General features: G+C 36.6%; 2 protein-coding genes across 2 annotated transcripts; both read right to left on the bottom strand.

Annotated features, from left to right (window-relative positions):
* Positions 1-951: 951 nt before the first annotated feature.
* Positions 952-4,152, bottom strand: LOC18033849 (ferredoxin--nitrite reductase, chloroplastic). The gene is made up of 4 exons (XM_006422956.2): positions 3,481-4,152; positions 2,850-3,204; positions 2,046-2,334; positions 952-1,956 (listed from the first exon to the last, which is right to left on the bottom strand). Exons 1-4 carry the CDS (start codon positions 3,884-3,886, stop codon positions 1,219-1,221), a joined length of 1,788 nt encoding a protein of 595 aa, XP_006423019.1. The 5' UTR covers positions 3,887-4,152; the 3' UTR covers positions 952-1,218.
* Positions 4,153-7,276: 3,124 nt separating this feature from the next.
* Positions 7,277-11,670, bottom strand: LOC18034233 (glycoprotein 3-alpha-L-fucosyltransferase A). The gene is made up of 7 exons (XM_006422955.2): positions 11,008-11,670; positions 10,134-10,294; positions 9,391-9,632; positions 9,053-9,157; positions 8,615-8,771; positions 8,207-8,434; positions 7,277-7,882 (listed from the first exon to the last, which is right to left on the bottom strand). Exons 1-7 carry the CDS (start codon positions 11,419-11,421, stop codon positions 7,627-7,629), a joined length of 1,563 nt encoding a protein of 520 aa, XP_006423018.1. The 5' UTR covers positions 11,422-11,670; the 3' UTR covers positions 7,277-7,626.
* Positions 11,671-13,400: the final 1,730 nt, after the last annotated feature.

Below are 13,400 nucleotides of genomic sequence, written 5' to 3'. Positions count from 1 at the left end.
ATAATATTTCTATAAAGAGTACATCCTCATTTTGGCAAAGTGAGGATGCCATTGATGGATAAAAAAAATATATTTTAATACACTAATAAACAAAAAAATACAGTTTTCAATGTATTCAAATCTACAATTTTTTTTATATTTTAATTTGCATTGTCATTTTAATAAAGTGAAGATGTCCTCATTGAAGAAGTACTGTATATGCTTTCATTTTTTCTAATGCAGACGTGTTATTAAATCATATGGTTTAATAACGTGTCTGTACTAACTATATTAAACTATATAATTTAACAATGTGACCGCACAAAAAAAATAAGGGCACCCATGTGAGAAAAAGACTACACACACACACACACACACACACACACGTATGTATGCATGTATGTATGCATAAAGTAGGTTTCCAATAAGGGATCCATGGCCATAATAAAATCAAGAATAAGTTAAAAAACAAACAGATACAAATTTTAATACACTACATAATAAAATACACTATATCAAAATTTATTTATTTTTTTAATTTTTTAACTTATCCCTGAGTTTCATACACACACACATACATATACACACACGCGACATAACATATCAAATTTGATTAAACATGTTTAATAAATGAATGTTTTTTTTATTTTGTCATAAATAGAGATGATCAAAATTGTTTTACACGATTAGACATGGATGTGGTAGTATAGTTATAATTGTGTTAGAAACTAATTGGTCGGTGAGAGGAGAAATTTTAGAATACATTAGATATACTATATCAACCATATAATAAGCAAATAATATTATAATATGTGTGCATTTACTTTGAAAAACTCTTATGCAAGTGGTGGTTATGTTAAATTTAATTATACACAATACATGCATTCATTGATTATATTACCTTTAATGTATTTTATAATTTCTATGGTGAAAGAGTGTTCCAAAGGTGAACACGAAGCACTTACATTAATTGTTACCAATATATATAAAGATAGATTATTTTTCCTACCAAAACAAAATTTCTGAATCAGCCAACGTAATACAACTATTTCTAAAATTTAATTATTGGTTTCACTAAAATTTAAATTGTAACTTGTATTCATATTACATTTGCAAACCAAGATTCTCTACTCATAGCAAACCTATAAATGAAACCAAATTGCTCAAATTGGACCTGAATTTGTAAACTAAACAACAATGAACTACTACTTAAGCTTTTATTGAATGACTCAACTCAACTCAGTCTTCTGCCTCTTCCCTCTCCCTTACTACAGCTCCAAAATGTTCGACCAAAATGTCGGCAACTAGAGGCACCAAATCCTTACAAGGGACACCTTTCTTATAAATATCTCCCAAATGTGAGTCACTGCCAATTCTCCCTCCCAGGAAAACGTCAGCTCCTTCACAAGTTTTCCCATCTTCATCTCTTGTCATGCACCCCATGAATCCAATATCCGCGACTTGAACCTGTGCACAGCTGTTGGGACACCCCGTCCAGTGCATCCTCACCGGCTTTGTCACATCCACCAGCCTCTCCACCTCCTCGGTCACCTTTAAGGCCCTAGCCTTAGTCTCGATGATTGCTTGTCCACAAAACTGATTGCCTGTGCATGCAACTAGACCTTTCATTAGAATGGATGGCTGTGGTGAAAACTTTTCTAACAAAGGCTCTTTGAGTAAGGCTTCGAGTTTTGAGTTGTCAACGTTGGGGATTATGATGTTTTGCTCAACTGTGAGGCGGAGTTCTCCTGAGCCATACGCGTCAGCCAGACGAGCTAGCTCGTCCATATCACCTGCTTGGACTCGACCAACGGGAATATGAAGACCTACATAGTTAAATCCTTCCTGTTTTTGTGGATGCACACCAAGATAGTCTCTCCTGTCCCATTGCCTCTGAACCAAGTCTTCCGAGGATGCTCTATCAAGCTCCTGTCCAGGCATTCTCCTCACTACCTCCGCCCTGAATCCTTCAATGCCCTGCATATGTAAGTTAAAAAATTCGCATGTTATTAACATGAATAAGGCTTAATAAGCATGATTAAGAAGTGAGACTGTAAATAACTCACGAGTTCATCAATTAACCACATCATTCTTGTTTTTTGCCTGTTTCCTCTGGAGCCAAGATCTCTGTATGCCTCTAGTACTGCTTTGCAAACTGGGATAACGTCATCAGCTGCGACCCAGGCGTCAAGAGGGATTGCCTCTGCACACCTCTTGGGACTAAAGAACCCGCCCACCAACAAGTTGAATCCAAACCTTCCATCCTTTGTAGCAGGCATGTAAGCAAGATCATTGATGTGAGGATGCTCATAAAGATCATGTGATCCTACTACACACACATTCCACTTCCTTGGCCTGCTCAAATGAAAAACGAAATGGGAAAGAGGGATACCGGCTAAACGGTACGTTTACATGAAAAGTTAATTCTGTATCCACGACAAAACACGCATAGACTTGATAACTTTCTGTTACCGATGCGTTTTATTCATCATTTGCTTATATTGAAGAGTTCATATGAAGCAGAGCTCATATAAAGAAAGCCAGACAACTTGTGACCCTTAAACTTTAAATCATAACCAAATAAATCTTGTTAGACTAAATCCCGGTTTCATGCCAAGCATTTGTATTGTTCTATTTAAGAATTTCTCCAATAACTTGTTTCACTCAAGATAAAAGTATAACTAAGTGTAAGTCCATTTATCCCTCAATAACAAGGCAATGACAGAACATCACCAAACAGAGTCCAAATTTCCACGATTGCATACAAATACGAAATGTATACAAAATATTGAAACAAATATCAAAAAGCTTCTATTCTAACACTTCAGAAGTGAAATGTGCTCTTTGGGAGTAATGGAAAGAAAACTTACAAGTTAGTGACGGTAGGATTGCCCTGTGCATTTGCAGTGATGAAGTGGGATAACAAGTTGGTATAAGGCCTTGTATCAACAATTTCCTCCGGATCAATTCCTGCAAGAGGGTTGCCAACAGGATTTCTCACATTGTCCATACCACTCTGCAGACTTGTCAAGCCAACTTGGGCAAGACCCTTAAGTATTTCCGGCACATCAGGCAAAACCACACCACGAATCTGCCAGTTTTGCCTCGTTGTCACATCCGCACAACCATCCTTCCCATACTTTTTTATCACACTAGCTAAATACCGTGTTTGCTCACTTGTTGTTACCCCATTTGGTAGCTTCAATCTCATCATAAATCTACCATCTGAACACCACCATTCAAAATAATAACCATTATTCTATTAGATCAAGGGAAACCAAGCAAAAAGAATCATTTGATTCCTTTCCTGTTCAAATATTTGGTGCAAAAATATTCATCCCTTAAAACTTCATTACTTTGAGATACCATCTACGCACCAATTGGAAGAATATTCCATGATGTTTCTACTTCAAGTATAATAACTACATCTATGTACATCAAAAAAGAAACAAACAAAACAAAGATAAGTGGAAAAAAAAACAAAGATAAGTGGAAACTTACAATGATGCTTTCTCCTGTGAAACAAACCAAGCCATTTGAGCCTAACATCAATATCATCTTTAGTGTTCTTGGCTTGATCAATCTCCTCCATTGACAACTTAGCTAAATCTTCAATACCATTTTCCATAAAGAGCTTCATTGGCTCTTTCTCAATCTTGACCTTTTCTTGAGGATTAATGCCTTTTCTGAATTTCTCTTTCAACACAAAGTAGCCATCTCTTTCCTCCACTCTAGGCTCCAGCCTCTCTGCATCCACCTCAGGCGCCGACGACGTCGTCACCGGTGCCACCGTAGGGGTGGTGGCATGAACCCTCCATGTCTTTGGACTAGCTGAGGTGGCTGCTGCTGGAGATGGCAAAAGGGGTGAAGCAAAACGCACTGAAAATGACGATGATGATGATGACATGATTGAAATTGCAAGATGAAAAAGATGAGAAGCCTTGTTGATGAAACTTGTAGTTGTTGTAGTAACGTTATGAGAATTACGAATGAGAGTGTGGCCATTTTTGTAAGGGACACTAAAGGGACCTTTAGATGCAGAGGAGAGGTAAGGATTTGTTCATGGGGAACTCTTGGATGGGGCTAAGGGTCAAGTTTGTTGGTGTTTTTCTACCTTTTTTTTTTTTTTTTCCCAAGTTTTTAGATTGTGAGAAGCTGACAGACAGTTGCCTATTGTTTTATTTATTTATTTACTTATTTATTTTGTCATTCAACTATATTAATTATCTCATTGTCAACTGTTGCTGTCTGTTTTAGTTTTACTTCTCTTTTGCTTTCTAAATTTGGTGGGCAGATGACAACATGCGCCGTGGGAATAACTGGTGTTCAAGCTCTAGATCAAATGAACTTGTTTTTTTCTTTTTTAAAAAAAAAAAATTGTTTCTTTTCTTCTTTTTTTTTTTCCTACTGAAAATTATCAAATTGCATTAAAACTTCAGAACGACCAATATTACAATAAGGAGAGCTTATGGCTCAAGTTCTTGTCATAATAAAGCCTAATAGGAAAAATCAAACTTGTTCACTGAAAATTTCTTATAATAAAAAAGAAAATAATTCGCACATTAAGATATAATGTAGTAGAAATTTTCTAGATATAGTTTAATCTACCCACCTTATTTATTGCAAGTGAAGATCTCGTTCAAGAAAGCACATAATTTGTCAAATTGTATAAAAAAAAAGGTCACCAATCTCTATTAAAATGACTAATTTGACAATATATATATAAATGAGGGATGCAAATGTAACTATCCCACAGCAGCAAATTCATTGAATCGTTGCAACTAAACCCAAAAGGGGCAAACAAAAAAAAAAGAAGACAGCCTTTTAGTTAATTTATTTTTTAAAATAAAAAAATGGTATTTTAGTAAGTATATTGTGTAATAATTAATTGAGGGGGAGATTTTATATCTGTACGGATATATTAATTCGTAGAGAGAAAATAAAAGAATAATTAATTAATTAGTGTTGCATGGCATTAGCCCACCAAGCGGACAAAAACAGTTTGACCATTGAGATATACTAATGGCATATTCTTAAAGTTTCACGCGTGCGATGCGCGTGTTCAATGAAAGTGACATTTGAATTTGAGCTGGTTAGAGCTTTAATCTTCTGAACCAGCCAAGAGTCACTGCACTGGCTCAACTCGCCGCCAGCACGCCACACGCCGCTTCGTCATGGACCCTCCAACGAGTTACGCCCTTTTGCCACGTTTTCCATTCAAATTAGAAGAGACCGTGACGGGCGCGCTTGGTATTCCGTTGGATGCTTCTTTTTTTTTTTTTTTTTTAAATATATATATTTGATAAGAGTATTTTGTAACTAAAAAATTTATTATAGATCAAAATATCTTCATTCTTTTAACTTTTGTTAACAAAAAGTCAAAATTAGAGAATAAAACAAAAAGACAAGAAAAAAAGTTGGAGCCTGATCCACCACTTTTATTTATTTAATTATTATTTTATTTCATTAATATTTCTTTATTCAATTACTTTTTCATCTTCTACGATTATCCATTTTATCCATTCCTTATTCAATTTTACTTTTACTATTTTACATCTTATCTCTTCACTGTAACTATTCACTGCAGCTATCTTCTTCTTCTTCTTCAACTATGAAAATTCAACAAGCCCTTTTCTCTTTAAGTGTAACCAAGATCCAGGTATACTTTTTTTTTTTATTTTAATTTTATGATTTTGTTTATTGTTCATTAAAATTTTGTATGATTTTCTATTATATCAAATTTAAAGATGAAGGCCACTATTTTTTATTTTATTTTAATTTTTTAAACTTAGTATATTATGGGAGGGTTTTCTGAAAATTATTGTTGTTGTATGAAATTTGATTTTATTTTAATTAAAACCATATGAATAAAAGATAAAATGTATAAATAAATTGAAGAAAATTATTTTATAAATAATTCTATAAAAAAATCTATATTTTCCAAAAAACAACTAAATGTATTTTTATCATTTTTTATATTTTTAGATAAACAACCAAGCGCTTTTTATTGTTTTCATTTTTATATGCTGTTTTGAAAATAAATTATCAAACACATTTTCATTTTTTTTAAATCTTACATCAAAAAACACCATTCTTCATTTTTCAGTCGATAACAATATAAAAGCCCGTTTGGTTGCAATTGATTTGATTTGATTATTTTGGTGTGAAATAATTCTAATCCAATGTTTCACGTCAAAAAGTAATTTGAGATAAGTTAATTACGGTGTGCTCACCATTTAATCTGAAATAGTTAAAAAAGTGTATCTTAGAGGGACTTTTAGGGTGCGTTTGGGATTGAGGTTGAGCAAGCTTAAAAGCTACAACACTAAAGTATTTGATAAACACTAACTGTTGTAGGTTAGAAGCTATGTTGATATGACTTTTTACTTGTATCATGAAAAATCTTTTATATCTTTAATAATTTTGTGAAAATTATTATTTAAAATTTATATTTACTACATATTACTAACATTTGTTTCACAATTACAATTTTTTTTTCACAGCAACCGTAATTTAAAATGTACAACACCTCAATCCCAAACGCATCCTTAGAAGTTAGGATTACGATTTTTAAGACTAAAATTATAATCCTAAGCTATTCACGGGATAAAAAAATTCCAAATCTTTTGTCCAGCAATTAATTGGAGATAATTATGATATTATTAGTATATAAGATACATTATTTACTAACTAACCCAACGGCATATCAAATATAAGACATGATTATTTATAATTTAATTTGATACTACACTGTTATAATATTATATCTGATCAACTCACACCTAACCTAGCATGACAAACAAACCCTAAGGGTATTTTAACCATTTAAATAAAGTTGGATCTGTATGTTACAGAATCTGTAACTTAGCCAGCTCGTATCATTCTATTAGAAAAATGAGTTTTGGATGTCGATTTCCATGTGCACCGACAATGTCCACGCAAACTGTCCGAGAGGGTCATCAGCATGATGTTATAATAATCTTGCCAGTTGCTAATGTTGATTTTAATTATCAACAGGCTCGCTTTTTGCAAGAACAACATCAGCTACTACTACACCAGAGAAGCCGCTCCCAGTCCCAGACTATACCTTATTATATTTTTTAATTTTGGTATTAAAAATCATTGAAGCTGGGTGCGCCTCTTTAAAAATAACAACAATATAACATGCAGTCACTAAACTCTTCTGGAATGGTGGATTTTAGGGGAGGACAGAGGACTTACCTGGTGCTGCTACCCTAGGTGAGCAGGCACGGCATGCCACGGCTCCCCAGGAAAATATCAGGAAACTTGAATATGATGTACTAAAAATACATGGTTCGTTCATTTAAACATCCTTTATGCCCGTGTGGGCACTAATTCGAGAAGCAAAATAAATACAGCTGTACTAGTAGCATTATAAAACACAAGTATGGCTGCATTCCTCATGTATGTGAATAATCTGTGCTACTACATACACAACTGGCTTACTCCAAGTAAGCCAATGGTACCTTAGAATTCATGTTCTTTCGGTCTTTCGTATAATCTAGTCGATCCGTACTCGTGTGCACGCATGGGAATACATGCAACAAAGCATGCATGAGATGTAAGTAATACACCCTCGTGAAATTGCCTTGTAAAAACCTTAGGGCTCAAGAGTGTAACTTAAATCTAGACAAATATGACTTCAAACTTTGCACAGGGACTGCTTTCAATGTGTCTCTTGAGGTCATCATCCCCATTGAATTTGAATTCATATAAAGCCTGTCTCTGCGTCAAGCCCACAGGATGTATTCTGTAAATTTTCAGTTCATCTTCACCTCTTATGCTTTTGGGTCTCTCCTGCTTCCAAATTGGCACGTGTTTTAGAGACTTGAACTTTGCCAGCACTGCAGATTCCAAGGCCTTTAGTGTCAAACTGCCAGACCTGCCCATCAAAGAAGGAAATGTTTGATTTGAGCACACAGTTACATGCAATAATCATGTATATGTGATGATATCTCATGCTTAAAATATATGCAGCGACTAGATTGGGAAGAAGACGCCGTGGTAATAAAAAGACCAAGCATTCTCCATTTCTCCTCTACTAGTTAATAATGTATGAAGGGACGTTCAATTTTATTTCTATTGCTTATCTATTTTAAAAGGTCTAGTGTATTACAAAATTTAACTTGGGATAATGGAAATATCATTGAAACAATGAATAAATCAACAATAAGAACACCCCTGGCCCAATTAAAACTGAGGTTACCTTAAGAAAATGGATACCATTTTGAACCTCCCTCTTTCCCTGACATACAAATGATGCACAGTTTCCGAACCTCTGGTGCACTTGCAAGGGCGTTTCCTGAAAGCAGGGTTCGTTTCTTCTCTCTCCTGAATCTTTGTTGCCAGGTAAATACAAAGACGACATGATGAGTGTACTGCAGCCATATCCACAAGTGCCTTGAAAGAATCAGAGGGCCCTTCATACTTCCAACTGTTGAATCAACATCTCATTACTAAGAAGACCCTCATAAACCAACAAGATATAAAAGAAAAAAGCAATAACTCCATGAAAGCCACCCAATTGTTTTAAAGAGCAGGGGGGCAAAAAAGGGGGACTTAAGATAAACCTCCACAACCATAGCGCAGTTAAGTTTCCTGCAGTGAAGCTCACCTTAGTGACTGATTATATGCCTCAGGATTTTCTGCAAGGTATTTCATGGTCTTCGCAACAGACTTGACATCTTCTACTCCTCGAATATGTAAAATTGACTTCAGAGAAGGAGCAAAATCTTGAATATTTGGAGCACCAACAACCACAGGGACCGATCCTACAAATATTTGACATCCATTTTATCACCCAAACCATGAAATGATTTCTGAATTTTTCTAGAATAATCAATTTTTATGTCGTTGACTTTCTGAACATAAAAAATTTAAAAATCATTCACAATACAATTAACATTTGAGAATAGCTTTCAAAAGCTAGAAAATGAACATATACTCCATTTTGTTTCGCCAGGCCAACTCAGAAAAAAAACTTCAGGAATTTATCAATCTGTAATACATCATTTGTTACAAAACAAGTACAACGGAGGTTTAATATCTATACCAGCAACAAGAGACTGGAAGAATTTTTCAGTGACATAATCCTCCTCGTTAGAGTTCTCAAAAGCCAAGCTAAATTTATAGCGCTTCAGAGTTTCCACTTTTTCCACTGCAGATATCATTGATAAGAAAAGGTTGTTAAACAATATTTATCCAGAAGAAAATAAAGCAAGCAATTTACAGGGTTTGTAGCAAATAAATGGCAAGAGGACCAAGAAGAAGCTCTGTACGGTAAAATATAAAATTCCTAAGAGATCATGTTATTGCCAATGCAATCAGATTATCAACTCATACATAATTATTATAAACATCGACAACCATTGTAAATGCACTGGTGCCCACCATTTCCATCACGATTCCGGTGGCAACCACCATATGAATCTATCTTTACATTTTCCTTTTCAAGTGCTTCAAGAGCTTGCAACCGGAAGTTGCGAGCACCACAATTGGAAATGAAAGCAGCCGCAAGGGCACTCTCAGTCTTTGGCTGCACTGGTGCCATGATATCATACTCGGCCCAGGAAAAATATCCAACAGGAACATCTGATGAGAGACTAGTTGTCATTACAATCGTATATCCCCTCCTGGCAAACAAATAAGGTTAACATTTCAGTTTTACCAACATTGTTTGGGCACATGAAGAATCTGCTACTTCAAGTAATCAATTTTAAAAAGGCAAGAAATGCAATTTAGAAAAGATGGGAGAAGGCTACCTCAAGTCTTACAAGTGAAAAATGCATCTTTAGCTCAACCACCTTAGGTTAAAGGAAATAAATTGTTCTAAAATAAATAGGCACCACAATCAATGAGTATCTCTTTCAGCCGGAAATATTTAGTATCCAGATATTCATGAAACACTCAACAAAATTTTATACCAGGAAATTCCTTGGCTGCGAATAGCTTGATAGATATTGACCAAATTTTGCAAAAATGCTTAATTCAGAGCTAAGATTGCCAACCCTTTTATTGTCTAAGTGAGAAGAAAATGTACATAGTCAATCTCTGTCCTTGAAAAATGGCAGAAGTTGGGGACATTTTAAAAGCATAAGGTTGAACTGAAGTCATTTTAGACAGTGCTTACCCACCGTCGTGCTTGAGCAATATTATTCTCAGCGTAGTACTTGGAAGATTCCATCGAACGGAGGACAGTATCTGTTCCAGGTTGTTGAGGCATACCAAATGAAGCATCAGGTTTCCTATCATCATCATATCCAAACTTGCACCGAACATCACAAACTCTCCACTCCTACATAGCATGCAACAGGAAGTTCAGAGATATAGCAAGATAAAACAAAAACATAACATTAAATTAATTGAATTCTAAAACTACTGTAAAAATCAGTAATTTCAACAAGCGATGCAGAATGATTACAGTTTTATAGATGTTCTGTCACTCTAAATGTTCATTTCCTATTTCAGTGAAAACAGACACAAAAGTTACCTGTAGGAAACTAATCAGACTCTCAGTTGTTCTAAAACTACCGTCAAAATTAAACAACTGTGATTACAAAAACGGATATCAGATGATTTGCAAGCTCTGTACAAATTAGGTCTATTCATTCTCTATCAAGATAAGACAGCCTCTTGCTCAAAATAGATAGAATTTATGTACCTATATATCATGTTTACACATGCATAAGAGCTCTTTGTTTATGTTCGGGGACTCCTATTAAAAGAAAAAACGGAGCCTCCTCCCGTCTACAAAATAAATTTTCCGGCTGCAACTTCTATGTAAGTATCAAAAGCAATACTCTTCATTCCGTAACATTATCAACAACAAAATTAAGCTCTCATGAAGCTTAAATTTTACCCCCAAAAAAAAAAAAAATGAATAACATGTCTAGACAAAAACAGTTAAAATCAACATAAATAACAAAACTTTATCACACCTAAACTAGAACACAATGAAAGAACAGAAATCCAATTAAAATATGACAAGAGTTTGAAACTTTAACTAACCTGCTCAGCCCCAGTAACCAAAATAGGATCTTTCTCAAAATCCCTTGAGTAATTCACAGCATCCACTCTCTCCAACCACTCCTCACAACTCTCTGAATCCAAAACCCGTCCTTCAATTTTCCTACCCACCAAATCACCATCAACAATCGCCTCAATTTCAGTTTGAGGAGGTTGCTTGTGGAGAAAATCAGCTAACGAATCAAACATGGCAGCGTTCTTGACCATGTCAAGCCGACCCAAAAAGGAGATCTCTAGAATAACCACAAGCGCCACAAATAAAGGCATCAAATTTGACCATTTCTTTCTGGGCAATGAAGAATTTGAAGATGACCCATTCTCAGAAATTGGTAACTCTTCTTGTTGTGAGTAGTTGTGGCCTGCTCTTGAGCCCCTTAGATTTGATATAATACCCATAAAGAAAAAAAAAAAGGTCAGAAAAATGGTTAAAGAGGGAAAAAGTCTTCTACCTTGGGTTTCAGTTTATCGGGAAAGTGATGAAAAGTGAGAATTAATTTGGGTGTTAATGAAGCTTCACAGGGGATTCGAATTTGTGTGTTGCATCAGTTTTCTGAAAATGAAAATTTCAAGTACGAGACGCAAAGACCGAAGACTCTTGTCACTGGTTCATTTCGAAAGTCCATGCTGCGTTCATTGGCTCTCTGACTAACCATAATAATATAATAAGTGTGCTTTTTAATTTTCCATAAATGCACTTTTTAATTGGTCAAAGTCTTTTGTTATGTTTAATTAAATTAAAATTCCCTATGGTGTCATGGAAAATTACTAAACTTTTGTGTTAAGTAAATACAAGCACCAGGTCGGTCATGCTATTATTTTCGTCCCAGTATAGATCACTTCAGCCAAATGGTATGAGCAAAACACGGGGATAAACATGAGTCAACCAGAGACGAATACCGGCCAGGGTAATATACCGACCAGAGTCAAATACCGAGCCGATATCAATCTCCCAAAAAGCGAGAACACGATCCCACAGAATCACGGTAGTTGCGCTTTTTCCAGAACCGTTGCGAGAGACGCTAGATCCCATGTTTGCCCACAATGTAGCAGTTAAAGTCCCATGAGGGGCTGCCACTACCTGAAAAAGGGGGGATGAAGGGTAAATGGAAACGTGGGACAGCGGCTATAAAAGAAGAAGAAATCGATGGAGAAAGAGACAGAAAAATTGAGAGAGGGAAAACGCTGCCAAATTGCAACCAGACCATTTTCTTACAAACTTCGAGTAAATTAAAAACCATTATTCAATCCAAATTGAAATGTTTTCCCGTAAACACCTTGTGCTAACTTAGGCATCGGAGGGTTTACGCCGGCAAAACCACTGGCGTCTCTGATCCGTTTTCGGTGAACGCAGGTCTAGTAAGAGAAAGGAGGGTGATTCCAACCCCAGTGGTTCGAGCAACATTTGATAACATAAACGTTAGTGAAAGAATCTGGTCGGTCAAAGGGCGAGCAGATTTCAGCATCAACATTTTGGCGCCGTCTGTGGAGAGCTGGATAAAAAGCTACCACCGAATTAGTAGTTACCGGAGGAACAACGAACGGTTAGACATGGATGTGCCAAGGAAGGACGCTTTGAGGGAGGATAACGAAGCTGGGGAGACAATCACTCTTCGGGAAATTGCAAATGAAGCCCGGGAGAGGATGATGCAAGATCGATTGGAGCGGATGGAGAAAAAAATGGAGACTCTCGCGACCACATTGTATGACCTGAGGGATAAGCGGAGAAGGGATTGTGAAACCCCCATGGGGAGAGATGATGTTGGAGCAGAACCCAGCTTCCGGAGGCGTAGAGTCGAGGAAATCCCTCCGCCGGCAGACCAACCTAACATGGTGCATCCCTACAGAAGCACTGGTCGGGTTCCAGGAGAACGAGTAGATAAAGGGAGGGACTAACTTCTCCCCGGACGGGTACTGGAACTCAATGGCCGAGGGGCCAGTGTTGACGAAGGAGAGCTCAGACAGCGGTTTCACAATGCCGAGCTGGAACGAGACCAGATAGCTGCACGTGATCCTGACCGTGCCGTAGAATTGGAGGGGGAGGTGCGCAAATTGGCGTAGGTGATAGAGGAGATACAGGACAAGAGAAAGCCCCCGAGCTTGAGGATAATGCTGGATGAAGAATCTTCGTTATCAACCGAGATCATGGGTACAGTAATCCCAAGAGATTTCCGCTTCCCCGACCTCAAATACTCCAGTCGAAGTGACCCACTGGTGCATATTGAGCGTTTCAATGACATGACGGGAGTACAGGGGTTGGCACCAGCTCAGAGGTGCAGGGTATTCCCATTGACACTCGAGGGGCGAGCCCGAGAATGGTACCGCAAGCTGCCCCGATGAGGTATAAAAGGGTACAAGCATGTGTGCCAAGAATTGGC

This window comes from Citrus clementina, unplaced genomic scaffold (genome assembly GCF_000493195.1).
Source record: "Citrus clementina cultivar Clemenules unplaced genomic scaffold, Citrus_clementina_v1.0 scaffold_8, whole genome shotgun sequence".
NCBI classification, from domain to species: Eukaryota; Viridiplantae; Streptophyta; class Magnoliopsida; order Sapindales; family Rutaceae; genus Citrus; species Citrus x clementina.
The sequence above is the reverse complement of the archived record's forward strand: the minus strand, read 5'-3'. Positions and strand labels throughout refer to the sequence as shown.